This window comes from Lepidochelys olivacea, assembly GCF_965140295.1.
Source record: "Lepidochelys olivacea isolate rLepOli2 genome assembly, chromosome: 16".
Classification (NCBI taxonomy): domain Eukaryota; kingdom Metazoa; phylum Chordata; order Testudines; family Cheloniidae; genus Lepidochelys; species Lepidochelys olivacea.
This window is the reverse complement of record NC_140426.1, coordinates 13,030,479-13,052,076: the sequence shown is the minus strand read 5'-3', so window position 1 is coordinate 13,052,076 and position 21,598 is coordinate 13,030,479. Positions and strand designations below refer to the sequence as shown.

Genomic DNA, 21,598 nt, shown 5'->3' with positions numbered 1-21,598 from the left:
CAAGATGTAATGTTCAGATCCAGAGCCAACATGCCTCAAAGGTCATAGGAAGGCTTTGGTTAGGCCCTTTACAAGATATAAGGGTCAGCTGCAAGATTTAGAACTGGATCTAAATGTCCTCAAACATCAGAGTGTCTGAGTCTAGGCCTGATCCTACCTGGAATGAGTAGAAGCATTCACTGATGAAAGAGCATGTGTGTGCGTGGATGGGTGTCAGAATGTATGCATTCATGTGTGTCCGCATTCTTATCTCTTTGGCGGGCTCTACGCATTCTTGCCCAGCTTCCTTGCAGGCTGTAAGGGGTTGAGCACTGGCTGATTCTGTTACCGATTGGAAAGGAATTGTCTGCTGGAGGTGTTTGGCTCTGTGTGGCAATGCTGGAGATTGCAAGCAGAACTGGCCAGAAAATGGAATTTCCATTCTGTGGGAAATTCTGACATTTCAAAATTGGTTTTCATTCCGAAACGGATCCAGAATTTCTAAATTTCCAGCAAAACAAAAAGTTCCCCAGACCATTCATTTTGGAAATATCAAAATGCTTTTCTTTGATAGCGTCAAATCTTTTCACTTCAATATGGGAACCATGTTTCCTTTTGATAACATCAGCACAGTAACCCAAAACACTATTATATTATATTTGTGTATCATAGCTATTCAAATATTTAATATAGGGGAAAAGTCAAGACAAAAGGAGTTGAAATGAGAAAGTTGAAATGAAACATTTCAGCATCACCTTAATGAAATGAGAAAGTCAAAACAATTCATTTACATTTTCTCCCCATCCACACATTTCCCACAACACATTTGGATCCCAGCAAAACTGCATTTTTCAAGAGAAAACTGTTCCATCAACATTTTTGTCACTCGGCTCTAATTGCGGGGCTCTGTGAAGGTGCCTGCATTGTTGCAATATGCTTTTTAGATATGTCCAGGCCAAGGCCAAAACACCTCTCCAGGAACCCCTTCCAGATGAATTCAGGTCCCTTCCCACACCAGCTCCCATATCCTCTCTCTGCTCCCTCCAGATTTTAAAGAGGGCCTTTGCACTTCCGTGTGTCAGACATTCGGCCTGTGATTGATCCTGACCAATGGGTTACCATCTAAGGTGTGCAGTCTCCCAGAAGCCTGGTGGGTGAGAAAGCACAGGTGTGCATACCTGTCTCTGGTCTGAGTGCACCTCTGCGTGTTTACGTGTGCATGTGAACAGGAGTGTAGGGGTGTGTGATTATATTCCTACAACCTTAACATTCAACCTCCCCTATCCGGGATTTCCTAGCCTGGAGGATAATCTTTGTGCATTGCAGGGAGTTCCCGTAGAAAGGCAAACACCTTCAGCAGGATGGGTGGAATTTTTAAGCTGCAGAGCTGTATTTCTTGTGTCCAAGTCCGCGTTTTGGAAATGCATGCATCTGAGTGCATGAGCCAGCCAACCATTTAAACGTGTGCTCATCTTTAAGCCACATTAGTAGTTGCATTGAAATCAATAGGACGGCTCATGTGTTTAAATGCAAATACATACTTAAGTGCCTTGATAGATTGAGTCTTAGGCCAACTTTTAATCAGTTCTGTACTCACTAAGCGCCCTTTACACCACACTGACATCATGAAGGGGCCTGTAGAAGGGTGAATTGACTGCTGGTGAACCCCTCATGGCTGGGTGTGTGGCTTTCCTCATCCAGCACACACTCACGGCTGGGTGTGGGTCCCTCTCACCTAGCACCCCCTGCCGATGGTTGCTCTGGCCCTGCAATGGCTTCTCTTCTTGTCACTCAGTCCTCAGCCAGGGTCAGCCACAGGAGCTTGCTTCGTTCCTGTGTCCTCCAGATACCTTCCCTCCCCCCGTCAGATTTCCTTCTCGCCATGCAGGGCCTCCCTGTTTCCTCAGGTCTCTCTACTTCCACAAAAGTGACTGCAGAATTCTTCACTCTCTGCCTTCTGCTCCACACTGCTTCTCTTTGTACCACTCCCCAGCTAGGCTTCATCTTTAATTAAGTCTGGCCTACCCTCTAGGAGCAACCGGGTGGGTTAATTGGCCTGTCAGGCCCACATTAACCCTTTCACCACCTGTGTGTGGTAGGGACCCCAGCAGCTGGTCTTAAACTGAGTGTAAATGAGTTTACACAGTGTAAAGCATTCTTAGTGTAAATGAGCATTAGGACCTGCTAGTGAGCATTTGTGAGGATGCACATATTTCTATGGGTGTGTGTAACTATAGGCGCGTGCATGTATTGTATATGAGGGGGTGTTTGTTTGAAAAGTATTTCTGCATGTTTGGCCATGCAGTATACGTTGTGTACATGCATGGGGATGTATATGAGTGTACATTTGTGGTCTGTAAGTGAGGGGGAGATGAGTGTCAATCAGAAGTGCGCACCATGTGTCTAGCTATGTGTGCGTATGTACAGGGTGGTTCCCCACAGGTTAGCTGGGTTGTTATGCATGGGAAAGCAATCCCCATTAGCTGGGATGGGGAAGCATGTTGGTGCTGCTGTCCAACTAAGGTTAAAAAAGAAAGTTTGGTGAACTGAAAAGCATAACAACATTTTAGGCTTTGCATGGGATCTCAGATGCCAGGACAGGCCATTCCGGTAGAGTGTAGACAAAGCACTGAGTCAAATCCATGGAACCTAGATCATTCCTTTAGGGTCCATGGAAGGTGATAAGTCCAGCTCATGGCTAGCTATTGCCCCAGGCCCTCAGTGAATCTAGGAGCCCTCAGGGTCTCAAAGATCTTTCTCCAGATGCTTTGAAAGTCTTAAAGTCCTTAGCGGCTCCGTGCTCACTTTCCATTGCCAAGGCAAGTGGAGTAAAGTCTTGGAGCCTGGCAACTGGAGATCTTCGCCTACCTCCAGTACTGAGGTTTGAAAAGGAAATTTCCTTCTATAGATGGATAAGATGATAGTGCAGGGCAAAATCCAGCAAGGTGCTGAGCACCTGCAATCCCTTTTGGAGTCAAAAGGAGGAGTCCTGAGGTTCTTCTTGAGACCCATCCCAGGAGAGATCAATAGGACATGCAGGGGCTCACCCTCTTTTTGTATTTGCCCCATTGTCTGATGGAGCTCCCCCTGACACCCACACCAACCCTGATTCTTGCAGAGAAGTAGTCACGAAGGACGTGGTTTTCAGAGGTGTGGAGAACCCATAATTTCCAGGGTAATCGATGGTGGCTACAAATGCTCAGTACCTCTGAAAACCAGGCCCCAAACCCTTTCCTCATGCATGTGTCCCAAATATTACCTCTGGCTGAAGACAGCACTATATTTATTCTGCCCGGCAGCTGCCACTGCTCTGCGCTTGATTGAGAATTAGGTCAGACAATTGGACAGCTCACTGCCAGTGGACATGGCGTTCTGCATAAACCATGTCTTGTGCACAAGGGGGTAAGAAAAGGATGTCCCCTGGGATGTCCCCTGTGCCTTGGTTATTCCCCAGTACCTGAGCTATTCCGTCCTGCACCAGAGAAGGGAAGAGCGTCCATTAAAACGAGCACTGATGTGGGTTCCCAGGAGCTCCCAACCACCTTTCTATCACCGAGAGTGCAAATGACTCATCCCAAAGACAGGGGCTGAACTCCTGAATGGGATCACAGCCCTCCTGCCCTTTCTCCACAGTTTCATCCTGTGAATTATTGTCTTATTTTCATTCCACTCCAATGAACTGTCAGCGATGGATACTGTAATTCAGAGCAATAGAAACACAAACAGATCGGTAATTGACCCGTGTGCCTTCATTACACTGGAGTTCAGCACTGCTGTTCAAGCCATAAACTCCTTTATCTGCCAGTCTGAAATCCCTGGGCCTTTTATGAGGAAAGGCGATCAGGCCAGGCTCCTTCACTCATAGTTATTGTTCTCCCCTGCCTCATGCATTGCAGAAACTGACACAGTCTGACAAGCAGAACTTATCAGGTACAAGGAAACAGCTGTGAATCCTATCGGGCCCCAGGCCGTCTGCAGGGAGTCCACAGACTTGGGCTTTAACAGGAGAGCACAGAAAAATATCTAGAGTGTGTGCGCACGCGATTGTGTGTGTGTGTGTGCGTGGAAACGGGTACGTATGTAGGGCTAGATTCTCAGGATTTGTAAAGTGTCAAAGCTACATTGAGGTCAGTGGAACTATGCCAGTCTCCATTAGTAAGAATGTGGCACATACTCAGTGGGACGTGGGCTCCAAAATCCCTAACCACCAGTACAAATCCCGCCCCGTATTTTTTCTTTCTTGTCTATGGTAATTCTTTCTGTCTACCTCTCTCTAGCCTTTCCTTCATTCCGTCTTTCTTGCCTAGGTCCGACATTTCCGCACCATGAGAGATATTTAGTTTCCAACAAAATAGGTCGGAATGGCATAACGCTCATTATGGGTGAACTAGTGCTTGGTGGATGAGGCTGAAAAAATCCATCCTAAAGGCCAGCACTGTGTCCCAGGGTGGAGCATACTGTAGTGGAGTCTGGGGTTGAGTTGAATAGAGACAACCTCCCCCCAGTGTGGGATAGAGGGGACTCTGGAGTTGGGGTACAGAGGCAGCCCCTCCCAGGCAGCTCTGTGAGGCTACAGGTTTTTAGCAGGCTTTTTCTAGCACCTAATAGTATAACAATGTCATTTTCACCTACAGGACTCCCTCCTTATGTCTCTTCTTGCAGTACATACTGTTGTGTATTTTCCAAGGCTTTTGAGACGATACCCCACGCCATGACCTCCTTAAGGCCAGCAGATGCAATCAGATCTCAGCTCACCAGTTGCAAGGCGCTTGAGGCATAAATCTTGTACCCCAAATTCCTTGCTCATGATAACTAGGGAAGAAATCTTATAGCAACTTTTAATGCCTCTGTGTCACCTTCCCAAGCTGTTAATGAAACAGGTTTAAAAAAAGGAACGGCAACCCAAAGCATTTATTTTCACATTCCCTGCTCTTGTCTCTGCGCCAGGTCTCCAGATCATCTTCCCTCAGTATTTACAGGAGAAATTTGTCCAGTCTGCGTTGAGTTACATCATGTGCAATGGAGAGGGAGAGTATGTGTGTCGGAACAGCCAGTGTGGCTGCCAGTGTGCTGAAGAATTCCCACAATGCAACTGTCCCATCACCGACATTCAGATCATGGAGTACACGCTGGCAAACATGGGCAAGTCCTGGACGGAAGCTTATAAAGATCTGGAGAATTCAGGTAACCAGGGAAAAGGGCTGTTTTCCAGCTTCTGTGGTTTTGTTGTTGTTCTTTTAAGAATGAGAAGAGCAAGAGCTGTTTGGAAAATGGGTTTCTCTTCCAGAAAACATTTTGACCTTTCATTAAACACTCCCCACCCACACTGGAAAAAATGAAATATTTTTGGTCTCATATCTAGAAGATTTTGTTTTTCAAATGTTCATTTTTTTGGACAAAAATTGGAATATTTTCTTGTAAAGCAGACACTTTTCATGAAGAACGTTGTTTCGTAGAAAACCCAATGTTCTATCCAAACCCAGTTTTGATGGAAAATTTTCTATTGGCCCTGCTAGCATTCCAAATGGTCTATTTCATCGTTAAACAGGAGTGATATTTAACTTCATTATAGATTAGCCACAATGTAAATGGTGCAGAACATATCTTTAGCTCTCCTGGAATTACACACTCCTTATCGGTGTACTGGCAGCTCATGTGCATATATCACAGGGCAGATTAAGGCCCTCTGTGACAGAGGTGTGCTGTGGGGAGATGCGGCGGGGGGGTGAGGGGGGAGAGGGGGAGCTCTATCTGAGTGCTGGTGTCTGGTGGCCTGAAGTTCCTGATTTTTATGTGGTTTAGTCTGGTGGTTTTATTGGTGTTTTGTCTGCATGATGCTGGTGTAACATAGATCTGAATTGGGCCCCTTATTAGGCTTTCATAAAGCATAATGCTTTCAGGGGCTCTGGGTAGGATGCCGGGGCATTGGCCCTTGTTACACCTGTGGGGAAGGTACAATAAATGCTCCACCCAGCAGTCACTAGAGGGGTGGAGTTACTGCTCCTGCCCCTGCCTGGACACACCCCTTTTAAAGTGGGAATTAATCCATGAAGCGCTCACTGGTCCCCTCCTCCCCACACTGCATGCACTTGTTAGTGCAGCCAAATTACACCTGCCTCCAGCGTGGGAATGCAAGTTGTCAGGAAGGGACTGCCCTCCTAGGGTCTTTCCTTTTGGGGTTGTGTGACATGACATGCACCCAAAGCAAATTTGGAGCACATTTGGCTTTTGGCCAGCTCTGCTGCGGGTTTGAAATGAATGGTGTTTCATGCAATTTGGTGCTTAAGTCGTAACTGCTCTATTCAGGCTCTGAATTGACAAATGTTCCTTTGTCCAATGAGGAAATGGTGCAAGGCCTTGGATAAAATGCTTTTTATGAAAACTGCCCTGAGCTTGGGGGAGGGGGGGGAGGGAGGGCCTTCACAGCATCACAGCCACGCTTCTCAGCTGGTCCTTTGTTACTCATTGTTTTGTAGGCTCCTGACCCCTTGATGGTCTAACCTAGGTGCCCTATAGTGGGCCTCAAATGATCTGCCAAGGGCTCATCTATAGTTCAGAGCCTGGAAAGTGTGCTCACTGCTGCTCCAAGTGGTTCTGCTCCCACACTGATTTTATACCGAGGAACCATTGAGCCAGATCCTCAGCTGGTGCAAATCAGCATGGTCAATGGAGCTATGCCAATTTACATTTCCCAAGGAGCTGACCCAGTGACTTAAATGAAGTTGTTCCTGATTTAAATTGGTATAAGAGGAGAATCAGAATCTCACATCCTAACCATTGTTGTCATTAAAGACCCCAGACATTTTTTGAAAGTGTAGAGGTGTTAAAACTGGTCTGAATTGGTATGTTGTGTAGCAGTGTGCACTTAAACTGCTGCCATGTTCCTTCCCCGAGGTGGATGCCTTTCAATGATGGCTGAAGTGACACCTATTTGTACTTTGTATATCAAATTGGTACATTTCAGTCATCAATTTGTTACATTCCATATAAAGTATTCCTTGAAGTGGAAAGTGACATTAAATCTAAGGTTTAATTAGCATTTTGCTTCACTGTGTGAATAAAACTTCCTTATTTAGTTGGTCTTCATCCATGGAAAAAACATTTTGATGAAAATCTCCAATATTATCCCTTAGGCCTTCTTAACCAAAATGGGAACAGGGAACTGTGAATTTAAGATGCACATGAGCTTATGGCAGTGGAGTGCAACTCAAAAAATCTACCCTCAGTTCCTGCTTCTGCCACAGATTCCCTGTGTGATCTCACAAAGTCATGTGAGAGCAGATCCTCAGTCGGTGAAAACTGGTGTGGTTTCTTTAAAGCCAATGAAACTATACTGATTTACACCAGCTGAGAGTATCCCCCATAATTGCTGTATGCCTTAGTTTCCCATCTGCAAAATGGGCATAATAACACAGCCTATTTCTATCTTGTCTAATTAGTAGAGCTGGACAATTTTCCTTCAAAACTGTTTTGGATGAAAAATTGGGTTTTGAGTAAATGTGGGGAGAGGGGGCATGTAACAGTGTCTGCTTTCCTTGGAAAATTTCAACTTTTCATTGAAAGACTGAACACCTGAAAACCACAAAAATGTTGGCTGAAATCTAAACAAAAATTATTTGGAAATGTTACCATAGTGCCTCATGGGAGTTGTAGTTCAGGTACCTTATTCCTCCATTCTCCTCTCTAGGCTGGGCTCCCCAGCCAGACAACATCTCCCATGATAAACCAGAGCTGTGGAACTCCCATGATACACTGGGTGGCTCAAAAGGGAAGACTGTGGTACATTGTGGGAGATTTTCTGTGGGGGAGGGAGGAATAAAATTCCAACCAGCTCTACAACTTAGAATGCAAACTGTTTGGAGCAGGGGTTTTCTATTATGTGTGTGCAGTGCCTGGCACAAAGGGGTACCAACCCCAGCTGGAGTTTCTAGGTGCCATTTTAATACACATAAATATTAACTAAGAAACTGGTCTTCTTAAAGTCAACCTTAGCTTTTGGCACCAACACCCTGCAGCTTTTATTTTGCTGGCTTTGTTTTTCTCGAGTCTTGTGCTGCTGGTATCAGCATACACACAAAGAACTCAAATTTCAACCCCTCGTCTCTACAAAATCATGGCACATCCATCATCAGAGAGAAAAGAGCTCGGCCTTTCACACAAGCCGTCTTTGGAGGAAATTGATTTGTAAGGGGCGGGAAGCAAAAGCAGAGCTTTTATTGCTAAAAGGTACTAGGTATAATCAGTGTGGTCCACAGAAGCAATTATACATGATGATAGTTTCAGAGGACAGGGGAATGGGAGGGAGTCATTTTAGGGGGAGGAGGAGAAAGGGACTGAATGCCACATTATAAATTGAGTGGAATGCAGATGACTAAAAAAGAAAATCTCCCAGCTGCCTTTGGGGAAGGATGTAGGAAACCATATGTCCTATGGGCTTTATAGTGTGGTGGTAGTGATTATTTTTATTAGGTGCTCAGATTGTATGGTGATGAATATCTATCTACCTCCCTAACTACCTACTCGGCTAATACATAGACTTTCTCTATTAGGCTGCTAGATTTGAGTTAGAGGTTGAACAATAGGAAACGTACAGTGGGGAAAAAATATTGATTATAGTTAAGGTCAGGTTTGGATGATTTAGTAGGTGATTGGTCCTGCTTTGAGCAGGGGGTTGGACTAGATGACCTCCTGAGGTCCCTTCCAATCCTGATATTCTATGATTCGATGATCAAAAAGGAACAATTTTTCATTTATTTGAAAAATTTCAAGAAAATCTCTATAGAAAAGTTTTGGTTTAGAAAATGTTTGCTTCTCGGATTTTTTGCTCTTTGCTTTTTTCCCTCCCTCTCTCTTCTCCCTCCCCTTTTTTGATTTTGCCACCAAAAGAGAGAAAGGAAAGGGGGAATACATGAAAACAATAAACTGAAAGACAGAAAAAAGTGACAACATTTTTCATTTTCGGGTGTGGTGGGGCAAAAAATGGAAAATTTCAAACAAACCAAATTCGTTCATGAAAATTTCTGGATTTGAAAGAAAGGCCATTTTTAAATGGAAACATTTTTCACTTGAACATTTTTTAAACAGCTCTAATCTCCACATTTTATCTAGTGGAATCCCCCATCCCATATAACTAGGGCCTTGCCGGGAGCCCTTCCCATTTAGCAGTGGCAGGGTGGGTACAATCCCACAATGCCTTTGGTGACTCGCCCAGGTTAAGATCCCATGCCCTGGAGTATTAATTCTCCATCTATGTCCTGCTGCTGCAAGTATAAATGGAAAATATCTCACCCATAACATGCATTGGCTACAAATCCCCCCTTATAATAGCAATGACAACCACAGAATTAGGGGGCTTCCTGGAGGATAATGACAAACCTGAGGATTAATGCTCATCAGCTTGCTTCAGCTGGTCATTAAGGCCCTACTGCACCTTGGCTGTCATTGCTTCAGTAGCTAGTATTAAGTCTTATGCCCCCAGTATAGCATGAGTCACTCAAAGCCTGTCACTTTGGTTGTGTGTTCCTAGATGAGTTTAAATCCTTCATGAAAAGGCTACCTAACAACCACTTCCTGACCATCGGGAGCATCCACCAGCACTGGGGCAATGACTGGGATCTTCAGAACCGATACAAACTCCTGCAGAGCTCCATGGAAGCCCAACGGCAGAAGATCCAACGCACTGCCCGCAAACTCTTTGGCCTCAGTGTCCGGTGCCGGCACAACCCTAACCACCAGCTGCCTAGAGAAAGGTATTTTTACCCCCACCTCCTGTGTCCAAGGCAGGTGCCCCTGCTGATGGCCTCAGTGAGGAGCACAGTGGGGGGGGTTGTTTTGTTTTATTTTTTGAATACTTGGTGCCTCTTTCTTTTACAAAGCTCAGAGCAATGCAGAGCAAAACTGTGGACCTGGAGTGACTCAGACCCTGGTGACAGAGCTACAAATGAGAGCGTGAAAGAAGGAGAGAGGCATGCTCAGAGTTATTGAGGAAATGGGTGTCCAGTCACAGCTATAGCAGCTGTCGCTACTCTATAGTAATGGCTGACTCCTCCCAGCCTTTCCAGGCGGCGGGATTTAGAGCTGTCTCCCACCATCTTTGGAGTTCTGTCTCCATGGTTTCAATGAACATTTCTCACCCTGTCCTAGCTCTTGTCTGGAACTGAGGAGCGATGCTTGTAACCCTGGAAATAATGAGGCCTGGCGTCTTCCAAGTCTCTCTGGGAGAGGATGGGCCAAGTTAGCATTTGTAGATGAACTGCTTTTTTTCACCAGCTTAATCAGCTGTCTGTTCTATTTCGAGAGATAATTAATTGGCTAACTAGAGGCTCTTGTAACTATTTTATCCATAGGGCAACGAGCATTTTGAGTTTTCACTTAGCCATATACAGTCAATGTAATGCTTCCAGGTCCCTAAGGCATCTTTAATCACAGAGGATTTTTGTGCAGGTGGACGATATCCCAATGAGGACACCAGGGACAGTTCAAGGTTAAAGGATTTTTATTTTCTTCTGGAGAACATTTTCAAACTGACCCGTCTAGATGGTTGGCTAAGTCGTTACAAACAAACCTGGCTTACGCAGAAGTAACATAGACATTCATATATTATCTTTGAATCATGCATCATCACCACCACCACAAGCAGAAAACAATACCTAGCAAATATGCCGCCAACTGTGCTGATACAAAGCTTTTATATAAATATGTCGTTAGCATTTCGCTTCTATTTTAAAAAGCCAGCCAGGCAGAAAGGGAGCCTCCAACAAGCACTATAAAAGCTGGGTGAGGGAGGATGAAATGGATGCTGGCAGCTGAATTTTTAACTGACTGATGTGTTTGATTTGTTTAAGTCAACACCACCAGGCATATTATCATTTCCACTCTTATGTGTCATTCCGCATTTGTACTAAGTTGGGGGGACTGGCTCGGTAGACAGATATGGAGAGAGAGGTATGTATTTCAGTGCTCTTTTTATTGGGGCTAGGAAACATTCTAATTTTCTAATTGTACACAGTTCATAGAGACAGATGCTTATCATTCATGCCACTGGCTTTGAAAGGATGGAAGGGTTATACTAACAGCATGTCTCTCTCTCTTTCTCTCTCTCGTGCACAAAAGCATTATAGAAAAGTACATTGTATATTCAATAGCAACCTAAAGGAGAGAGAAATAGAATTGCCATTCACTGCCCTCCTTCCAGAAGAGGAAGTGTTTCCAAGAAAAAGAGAGGGTAGAGATTTTTGTAATTGGAATGATACCACTCTGACCTTTGTCAATAGTGGAGAAAAAGAAAGAAAGAAAGAAAGAAAGAAAGAAAGAAAGAAAGAAAGAAAGAAAGAAAGAAAGAAAGAAAGAAAGAAAGAAAGAAAGAAAGAAAGAAAGAAAGAAAGAAAGAAAGAGCAAATGTGTAAAGATTTGCATTAACCTGCTGTTTCTTAAAAGTACATTGTCCATGTCAGGTTCATAGGTTTTAAAAAAGAAATGACTCCTTAATTCTTGTAGCCTATATTAAACCATGTAGTAATGTATTTAAAATTGAAAATTGAATGGGCACACGTAAGTTTATTTTAAAACTTTAGAGTTAATACATAGTACACACAGAGGACCATCCATCCCGGATGCTGGCCTTATTGTCATTAGCGAAGAATACATTTCACAGTCTTTAAGAATGAAAATAGTCGCACATACTTTCACTTCACTATGGCATCAAGCCATCATGGCAACTATTACTTGATGAGAAAGAAGGGGCTGATTCACAAAAATATTCAAATCCTCTGTCCCCTTTATTTGTCAATGAAATGTTGACACAAATGTGTAATCAAATGTTTAATTTCACATTGTAACTAGCGCACATAGCTACCATCCCACATTTCCCCCAGACCTGTCCTTCAGCCTTGCCCAAAGAAAGTGTTTCCAGAGGGTCAACAAATCTGAACTCTTTTAAACCAGAGGGAGGGGAGCGAATTATTCCAAAGCAAAGGCCCCTCAAAGAGATCACTCTGCCTGCAGCTCCCTTTCATCTCTGGTGATGGGTCGTTCACTGGTCTCAACTGCAGCCAGGTGACACAAATAGACAGAACTGACAGAAATGTAAAGAGCTAATGCATGCACCATGCATGTTGTGTGTAGTTTGTATTTTGCATTTGACAGGGCTTGAAGAGCAAGCACTAGACGAGTCAGTTTATTGTCCCTCTCATTTTCTGGTTCTAATGTGCCAGCAAAATGTGTTTAGTGTTCACAGCATTGCAGAGCGATTGTTTGAATTTGACAACAAAAAAACATGGAAATTTAACCCCCACTTCTAACCTTCTGGGGGGGAGGGAGCAAGAGACACCCATCCAAAACATATTGGTTTCCTCTGACATTTGCTTTCAGATGGTGTCTGTCTTTCTTGATTGTTTCTACATCTGTCTATCCAATCTCTCTCTCTCATTGCACCTCTTTCTTTCATGTCTATAGCTTGTCCCTAGGCACACTCTGGGTTTTGCTTCTTATTTTATTTATTTATCTATCTATATATCTGCAGCTATCAGCAGATGGTATTTTTTCCCCTGTCCTGCTTGCATCTCCGTACTGCTGAGACACAGAAAACACTGTACCATCATCTGCTCCCTTCCCATTACCGCTTCATAATGCTGATTTGGGGAAGAGGAAAATTGCTAGTTTCCAGATCTTGGCTGAGATGCCTTTCCTGTTCTTCACAGCTTCCTCTTGGATGGGATGCTCAGAGAGAAAGTGGGTGGGAAGAAGGGCAGTCTGCATTTGTACAATCCAAACAGCATCGAGGCTGGACTAGGACATAGGCCTGTTTCCCACACAATGGCAATTACAGAATCAGATCACGGTCATATTTCTCTAATTTCTATCAGGTCAACTCTTACTATTCTGGCTTATTTCTGTTTATCTTTTGTGTGTGTGTGTGGCAGCTATAAATTGGGCTTTTTATTGCAGTGAGCCATTTGCAGCCCCGACGAATATCCGTGTAGAGCATCTTCTGAAATGTGCTTGGTCACACATAACCAACCTCCTGCCCCTCTTAGTCTCTTGCACTCACTAGAGTGGTTTGACAGCAATCTAATTCCACCGACTTCAGTGGAGTTACTCCTGATTTACACCAATGTAAGTGAGCTCAGAATTAGACACAAAGGGCCTGATCCCACATTCTGTTCCACCAACTTTACATCACTGCAATGCTAATTAAGTCAGTGGAGTTACCTCCATGTAAAGCCAGTGTAAAGGAGAAGAGAATCAGGCCATATGTTTATGTGCACAGGGAATCTTTGAGTGCATGATGCACATGGAAGGCCAAATTCAGGCCTGGCATAAGGAAATCAATAGAGCTGTGCTTACACCAGAGCTAAAACGGGCTCCTGATGTTAAGGTAGGTATAGGCATATGTAGCTGTTAAATCATGTGTAGTGTATTTCTCTCTATTATTTGAAGATAAGAGTGTGCATGGTGGTTATTTAAGTCTATGTACAGTGTATGTGTTTATATATTTACAAAACCCAGAGACATAGTCTGACATGTAGGTTGGCACATAGCATGAGTAGCATAGCTCTACAAACACCGTAACTGCCCAATCAACTTGCAATGAACCCCACCTCTACACATACACCCACTACATAAACTATATTCTCACCCATAGCCCTGGCGTGCTTCCTATGTCCGTGCAGCCCTTTGGCCTCTCAATTCCTCTTCCTTACCCATGTGTTAGTGGCTCGTGCTGCATGATGGGTATCACTGGGGCTGGGGAGTCATTGATACTTAGCTTCAGCAGAAGCCCCTTCCTCTCTCTTCATTGTCAGATCAAATTCACTCCGCCAGTTACTCTTTACCAACCTGCCAAGAGGCTGGTTTCAGCTTCTTCTCCAGTGGGCAAATTTCTTCCTGCTCTGTGGGGCTGAGTGGCCATCACTGCCAGTGCCGCTTTATTGCAGGATGTGTCCCCAGCTCCTACCACACCAATGCGTCTCCATAGCAAGATATATGCCTACGAGCGTTACTCGAGACAGATCAGCTTTATCCCTCTTCTGGCACCGAGGCCGGTGCAAGGGCAGAGGGGAGACAGCTTACGGCACTGCACGCACACAGAATTGCTGGGCAGAAGAACACTCTCGCTGTACCCCTAGCCTGGAATGCTCCCTACACCAGGAGTCCTCAGAGGGCAGCACAGAGCTGGTGAAGCCAGCTGTGCACTGGGGTCAGTGTAAAACCTGGATCGGATTCGCTTTCCTTTGCCTGTTCCCAAAAGGGTCACTCCCTGGGGCCTTGCCCCACCTTTTAGCACAGAGCAGGGACACAATTCAGGACACAAACCGCATCCGCTTTCCATGTATATGGCCCCGGTCCCTTGCAAAGAGCAATAAATGTGTTCTCCCAGCAAGCCTAGGGAAGGAATGCCCCCACGGTACAGACAGGGAATGGAGATGCAAAGAGATTATATGACAGAGCCAAGACTTGAACGCCTGTCTTTCAAGCCCCAGCCTGGTGCCTCAATCCTGAGTTCGTCTTGCTGCCCGTGGGCTCCTCTGTTATAACTGTCATGGTGGAAATTGCAGTGTAGGTGGGAGCTTGGAATGTCTCTTTAAGACACCATAGCTGCTGTGAGCCTGGCAACCTGTGATTTCCCATTGTTGCCATTGAGCAGGGAGTTCCGTCACAGGAACCTCGTGCTTCATCAATGAGCCTTTCACCCAGGCAGACAAAAAAACAATTTGGCAGATGGGTGGGTTGTTTTATTTCCCATGCACATGCTCTAATGCTGCAGTTTTATATTTAGATTGCCACGTACAGCAGAAGCAATGAATTGTGCTTCCTTGAGGGGAAGGTGATCCACCTATATTGTAGTCAGGGGGTCAAGTGGTTAGAGCACTTCAGGACAAGGGGGACATGGATGCTGACTCCTTCCCTGACTCAGCATAGTGTCCTACTTTCCAGTCAGGACAAGAAAGTGACGTTTTAGATGTCAATGTCTTGTTTCCAAGTTCCCTAGCCTCTCTCTGCCTTTTCCCACTCTCAGGACAGTTCTGGTTAGCTGTTATGGTGGGGAGAGACCCTGGCAGCTTCATGCCAAGTGAGGAATGTGCTAATGGTCCCTTCACACTTCTCAGCCTTCAGCATTTTCCTATTAAATCATTTCGTTTCCCTGTCCCTCTCAGTTTGAGCCTTTCACTCAGTTTCTTTCTGCTTTATATCCCCACCCCCCTTGCATGGTTCTCTTTTCTACCCCCCTTCTTTTTCTCCTTTTGTCAGTTTCTCTCTTTCCATTTGCCTTTTCTCTCCTCTGTTCTATTTCACACTCCTCCTTAACCTCTGCCTCCTTCCCTCTCTGCTTCTAATTCTTTTCCACATCTCTCCCCTCTTCCTTATTTATATCTTCCCTTCCATTTCTCTGTCTCCTCCACCCCTCTCTCCCTCACCCCTCCCTTCTCTTCTCTTCTCTTCTCTTCCTTGAGTCCTTTTGCTGTTCTTTGCTGCTGTATCATTTAATGCCTTCTTTGATACAGCTCACAGCTTAATGATTCTTCGGCGGTCAGGCTATGCAGGTGCCATGAATTTCACTAATCCAGCTCTGAGAGCCTCTGTCCATAATCACTCCTCCTGTTCTGCAGGGACTGAATCCTAATTTGTCATTAGCCAGTCCTCTGACTACAGCCCAATCAAGAACGTTTTTTGCCCAGAGGAGACAATGAAGTATTCATTAGTGAGGGGGGAGGGGCAGCTGCGCAAGGAGTTCTGGGGAGGGCTGGTTAGAAAGGAGGTACGAAGCGGTGGTCAGTCAGAAAGACAACATTACAGGACTAGCAGGACTATGACCACACACCCAAGCCTCTGGCTTCTTTTCTGGCATCACTCACCTGTGCACCATCAGCTGATCAAGGGTCCAGAGGGGTTTGCCTCATTACATTGTGAGCTCTTTTTTTTTTTTTAAAAGGGAGGGATAGCAAGGGGCTGGTTAGGAGGATGCCCTGAGTCACTGCCCAGTCTCAGCCTAGAGAAGCTGTTATAACCTGCAGCAGTTGGTAATGATCCCCAAGGAACCAGCTGCCAGCTGGGGATAGTGAAAGGGGCCTTTCCCTGCAACCCCTTGTTGGGCTTGTCAGTTCCACTCCCACAGATGACTCATGGACACTGGTGAACCCCCAGCAAGAAATTGAGGCCAGCTGGTCTTTCTTTTGCATGGTCTGTGCAGCGCAAAGGGAGTGATGCAGGATAGGGAATCTGCCCCAGAGCTATTTCTTAAAGGGCATTTATCCTCCAGTGGAGGAGGAGGCTAATTCTCCACCTGGAAGGAGATTGGACCAGGATGTATCAAATGCCAGACGCCAGAACATGCAGCTTCTGAAACCCTGCCTCACAGACCCACCCCACCCTTAATAGGGGCGCAGCTTCAATTGTAAGAGCCCATCTGTAGCCTTGAGGCTAAAGTTCTCGTTTTCCTGTTTGCAGGACAATACAGCAGTGGCTTACTCGGGTTCAGTCCCTGCTCTACTGCAACGAGAATGGGTTCTGGGGGACCTTCCTGGAGAGCCAACGGAGCTGCGTGTGCCACGGCAGCACCACCCTGTGCCAACGCCCCATCCCGTGCATCATTGGGGGCAACAACAGCTGCGCCATGTGTAGTCTGGCCAACATCTCCCTCTGCGGCTCGTGCAACAAGGGCTACAAGCTGTATCGGGGCCGCTGCGAGCCGCAGAACGTGGACTCGGAGCGCAGTGAGCAGTTCGTCAGCTTTGAGACAGACTTGGATTTCCAGGATCTGGAGCTGAAGTATCTGCTGCAGAAAATGGACTCCCGCCTCTACGTGCACGCCACCTTCATCAGCAACGAGATCCGCCTGGACACCTTCTTCGACCCCAGGTGGCGCAAGCGTATGTCCCTCACCCTGAAGAGCAGCAAGAACCGGATGGACTTGATCCACATGGTGCTCGGCATCTCCCTGCGCCTATGCCAGATGCGCAACAGCAGCCTGGACCCTTTGTTCTTTGTCTACGTCAACCCCTTCAGCGGGAGCCACTCGGAGGGCTGGAACATGCCCTTTGGGGAATTCGGCTACCCGCGCTGGGAGAAAAGCCGCCTCCAGAACAGCCAGTGCTACAACTGGACCTTGCTGCTGGGCAACCGATGGAAAACCTTTTTTGAGACTGTCCACATCTACCTACGCAGCCGGACTCGGCTGCCCTCCCTGCTGCGCAACGAGACGGGCCAAGGGCCCGTGGACCTCTCTGACCCCAGCAAGCGTCAGTTCTACATCAAGATCTCGGACGTGCAGGTCTACGGCTACAGCCTGCGTTTCAACGCCGACCTGCTGCGCAGTGCTGTGCAGCAGGTCAACCAGTCGTACACCCAAGGTGGGCAGTTCTACTCCTCGTCCTCCGTCATGCTCCTGCTGCTGGACATTCGGGACCGAATCAACAGACTGGCCCCCCCCGTGGCGCCGGGTAAGCCCCAGCTGGATCTGTTCTCCTGTATGCTCAAGCACCGCCTGAAATTGACCAACAGCGAGATCATCCGCGTGAACCATGCACTAGACCTGTACAACACCGAGATCCTCAAACAGTCGGACCAGATGACAGCCAAACTCTGCTAACCCAGACTCTTCTGTGGACACATCAGTAACTGATCCTTTCACTGTATAAAAAAAAAATGAAAAGAAAAAGGAAACAAGGAAAGGGGAAAGAAAAGAAAAGAAAATTTGTAAAATGTAATTAATATACGGAAAAAGGGGGGGGCGGGAAGAGGAAATTCTTCATTTGTTGGAAACTAAACCCGTTCTAGCAGCTGTATAAAACTGCCAGGCATGTTTGTTATTTCTATAATCCATCATAAATGGGTCACATCTTACTCTCTCTCGACCTTGAGGGTGTTGCTTGTTAGGACTCAGGTGCTGCAAAAATAAATCCGAGGGAGGATCAGAGCTGGGGGAGGGACGTTTCTATAATGAATTGTAAAGATTTCTGCTATGCAGGTGCCAAGACAAACCAACCAACCAAGAATTATATTTAAATGTAAAAGAACTGCCATTATTTCTAGTGGGAGTAAATGGCCAAAAGATAAAAGATATTTCTTCTGTTGAGGTTTATACCAGCTTGATGTTTAATTATTCACCCCTCCTGTGATGAACTTTGTCTCTGGAAGGGAGGTGATGGCAGTCCTTTGAGAGTAATAGCTGTGGCTTGCATGCACAAGGAGGTGGGAAGGACTACATTTTCCAAAGAGACTAGGAATTGGGGTGTCTCCATCTTCGGGCGCCCAACTTGAAATATCTTACCAGTGGGCTGGTGCTCAGCACTGTCTGAAAATCAGCCCCTTTGAAGGACCAGGACCTCTACTGGGGCAAATCCCCAGCTGAGCCAAATGGTCAGAGCTCCATTGACACCATTGATCAAAGCTCCATTGAAGTCAATAGATCTATGACAATTTACCCCAGCTATACAACTGCAGCTACACAAATGCAAGTGTCTCGAGTCAAGCACCAAAGAACAGAGACACTCAAAATCATTAGTCACTTTGGAAAATATACAAGTTGAGTTTTTTTCACATATACGATATACACAATCGCGCACACACAAACATACACAGTCCCTTTTTTGTCCCCCCTTCTCTCTACAAACAATATCCAGGTTTCGTCTGCAGACACTAAACTCTTTGCCCCATAAGAAAGAGACAGATTGTTGCAAACTGTCATCAAAGTGACCTCAACATTTGAAAAAAAGAAGAAGAAGAAGAACAGAACAGACCAATCTCCCAAAATCACAACAGCAAAACAGAAGTAAAATAGGTTGAATTATCAAAATGTAACTAGGCTGGGTAAAGTTTTGCACTGGGAATATATATTTCTATTGTTTTTCAAAAATCCCACAGAGCAGATAATTGAAGACTCAGGGCACAATCCACAACCCACTGAAGATGGGGTGGGGGAGACTGATTTCAACAGGTTTTGGTGAGGAATCACCAAAAAATAAGGCGGTGTAGTGCCTAACAGGAGAAATACAGCTACTTGACCTGGTCACTTTAGGCAATAAAGCAGTATCTTCGAACAAGCTGGAATTGAGACCTAGAGACAGACCTGAACCTAAACCGTGGTTCCTGAGCTGCTTTGTGTTTTAATATTTCAGCTCAAAAAAGTTCAGATTTGGATCCTGAACCCTGAAATTCAGAAGTGTTTGGATCTACGGTTTTGGATAGGCCCACAGCAAAGATATGGGGTTAAATTTTGTAACGTAGGTGTTTTTGAAAATTTTATCCATGGAGTGTATTGACACCCGGCATCAAGTTGGACAATTAAATCTGGATTCAGACTCAGAGTTCAGTTTGCAGTGTTTTGGTTCAGGCTCATCTCTACTGTGCGCCAAAGAGGAGGGGAGAGGATTAGCTAACCTTGAAAGAAACATACACTTATTTAGAGAAACCCACAAACAAACTAGCTAGGGAGGGGCTATAACCAAACTACTCTGAGCTGCTACCAAGAGAAGAAAGAGTAAAATCCTGCGGTCAGCCCAAGCTGTGTGTTTGATGGGGAGTCAGTTACATTTGTGACTTCTCTTGTGTTTGTTTCCATGCCTATACCTGCCAGGGAACATGCTCACATTAGAAAGCAGTCATTTTTAAGCAAATAATGGAGAGTATTCATAAGAAGCAAATTTCACATTTGTAATTATGAGTATTTGCAGTGGAAACTGTGTTTCTAAAAATTACATCCACCCAGTCAAGGATCAGGAACATACCATGTAATCTACCGGACCAATCAAAAGAGTTGAAAGTTAAGAATGATAGTAATACATTTAAAATACCAAATATTGTTCTTGAACAACCTACAGACCAAGAAGGATTCACTGATATGATTTGGTGTATCATCTGGAATAGTGAAATTTGCTATCAGAAAAAGAAATGAAATTCATCAGATAATTATTCCTTAGGAATTATTCACCCAGGTCTAGTCATCAATAGCAAGAGGAGTTGCCACTCAACCAGAAATCCATCAGCAGACCCATTTTTCCAAAGCCTGTCCTGTGTTTGTTTGCAGAACAATTAGGACATACATAAATCTCCTATTGACTTCCTGGGGTGCTCAATCTCTGTAGTTTTATTTACGTTAGGCGGAAACTGGTGGTACCAAAATGGGAACTTTAGCGTAGACATGGCACTGGCAGCCACCAGAGTTTTCAATCACTGTTTTCTAGACCTGCTCTAAGCAAATTTAGAGAACTCAAGGGTTAAAATGTCAGTCACTGATGACCACTAGCACTTCAGCAATTGCTACTACTGTTGAAGTTGGACCCTGGGTAGCAAAAAAGGAAAGTTTTATTTGGAAAAAAGTCTAACATAGACGCCCCTTGGTGTCCAAAACTTATTTAATGAGGCATGATGTTATTACATGGTATCATTATGCAATGCCACATCAATACAGTGTGGAATCTTTGTCTGGCATCAACACGGAATGATGTCGCAACATGGCAGCGTGTCATTGCATCATGAAATGAAGACAAAATGTTGTGGATCAATTATTTTGTCCTTCAGGATAAAAAAAATTACAACTCTCTGGTAGCTCAGCCAACATATTGGGCTTAAACCAAGTCTCAGACTCACAAGAAAAAGAAATAAACACAGGTTGGGTTCCTGAGAGAAGAATTGATAGAGATAGCACTTACACCATGTTTTGCTCTCCTAGGGCAGGTGGGTCCAGGGGCAGGCACTGTTTATGCAGCAAGGAAGATTTCATGCTCTGTTTTACTAATGGGAAATTTGCCTGGTTTTGTACAGTGTTTTGTGCTCTCTGTTTCCTTCTATGCTCCATGCCCCATATGCTCCATGAAGAAACACATATGACAATCTCATCCAGCGTCCAGGGAAAGCTGGTTGTACTGGCCCATGTTTAGGTCCTTTGCTCTGCAAGCTGTGAAAGGTGTAGAGGCATGTCACATCTCCTAGGTGGTGGCAGAGGGAGAAAGTGTCCTGTATCCCTCTCGAGGGGCCCAAATCAGTACTCAAAGCAGCACTGATTGGCTTTGGAGAGAACCATGTCCAACCCCCATTCCTTGGCCGGAAGTAGGCTCACCATGACACAAGGTCTAGGAGGGAAGGGTCACTAATGGGGAAGAAATAGGGGTACTCCAGAAGGTCCCTCCACCCAGAAAACTAGACGCACCCAACGTGTCTGACTGCACAAGTGTGACGTTGTAGCCATATCCTCAGCTACCTCTCCCTTCACTGTAGGGAATTAGGGGCCAAGCTTTAAGGCTACATCTAGTCTAGCCTCTCCATTGAACGCAGTGCAGGATTGCCCCTTACGATATATTCCCTAATGCTTAATTTTCCCTTGTATTACAATAGGGATCCAAAGTAAAAACAAAAGCAAAACCTCCCCTTCTCGGAGGTAAAGCATGGAAGGGACCAAGCTTGATGGGTCTTCGTTACACTCCCTCCAGCAATGGGTGGGGGAGTGGGGGGGGTGGGGAGAGCACTGCTGAAACCCATTGCTCCTGGACAGAGGGGAGGATCTGCCACAAGCTTGCTGGGAAACTTTGTAAATTCAATTACAGCCTTGCCAGCCTGATGTGGCGGCAAGCGGGTAACGTCAGCATGTCTCATTCGTATGCTGATGCTCAGGCACTGGGAGCAC

At 45.3% G+C, this 21,598-nt stretch overlaps 1 protein-coding gene across 3 annotated transcripts in view; it reads left to right on the top strand.

Moving 5' to 3' along the window:
- Positions 1–19,283, top strand: part of BRINP1 (BMP/retinoic acid inducible neural specific 1) — a 94,279-nt gene extending 74,996 nt beyond the window's left edge. For all 3 annotated transcript variants that reach the window (XM_084650060.1, XM_084650058.1, XM_084650059.1), the window contains 3 exons: positions 4,927–5,163; positions 9,506–9,728; positions 16,426–19,283. In XM_084650060.1, coding sequence (XP_084506186.1) covers positions 4,927–5,163; positions 9,506–9,728; positions 16,426–17,566 — 1,601 coding nt within the window. In that variant the 3' untranslated portion in view covers positions 17,567–19,283. The remainder of the gene's footprint in view (positions 1–4,926; positions 5,164–9,505; positions 9,729–16,425) is intronic.
- Positions 19,284–21,598: the final 2,315 nt, after the last annotated feature.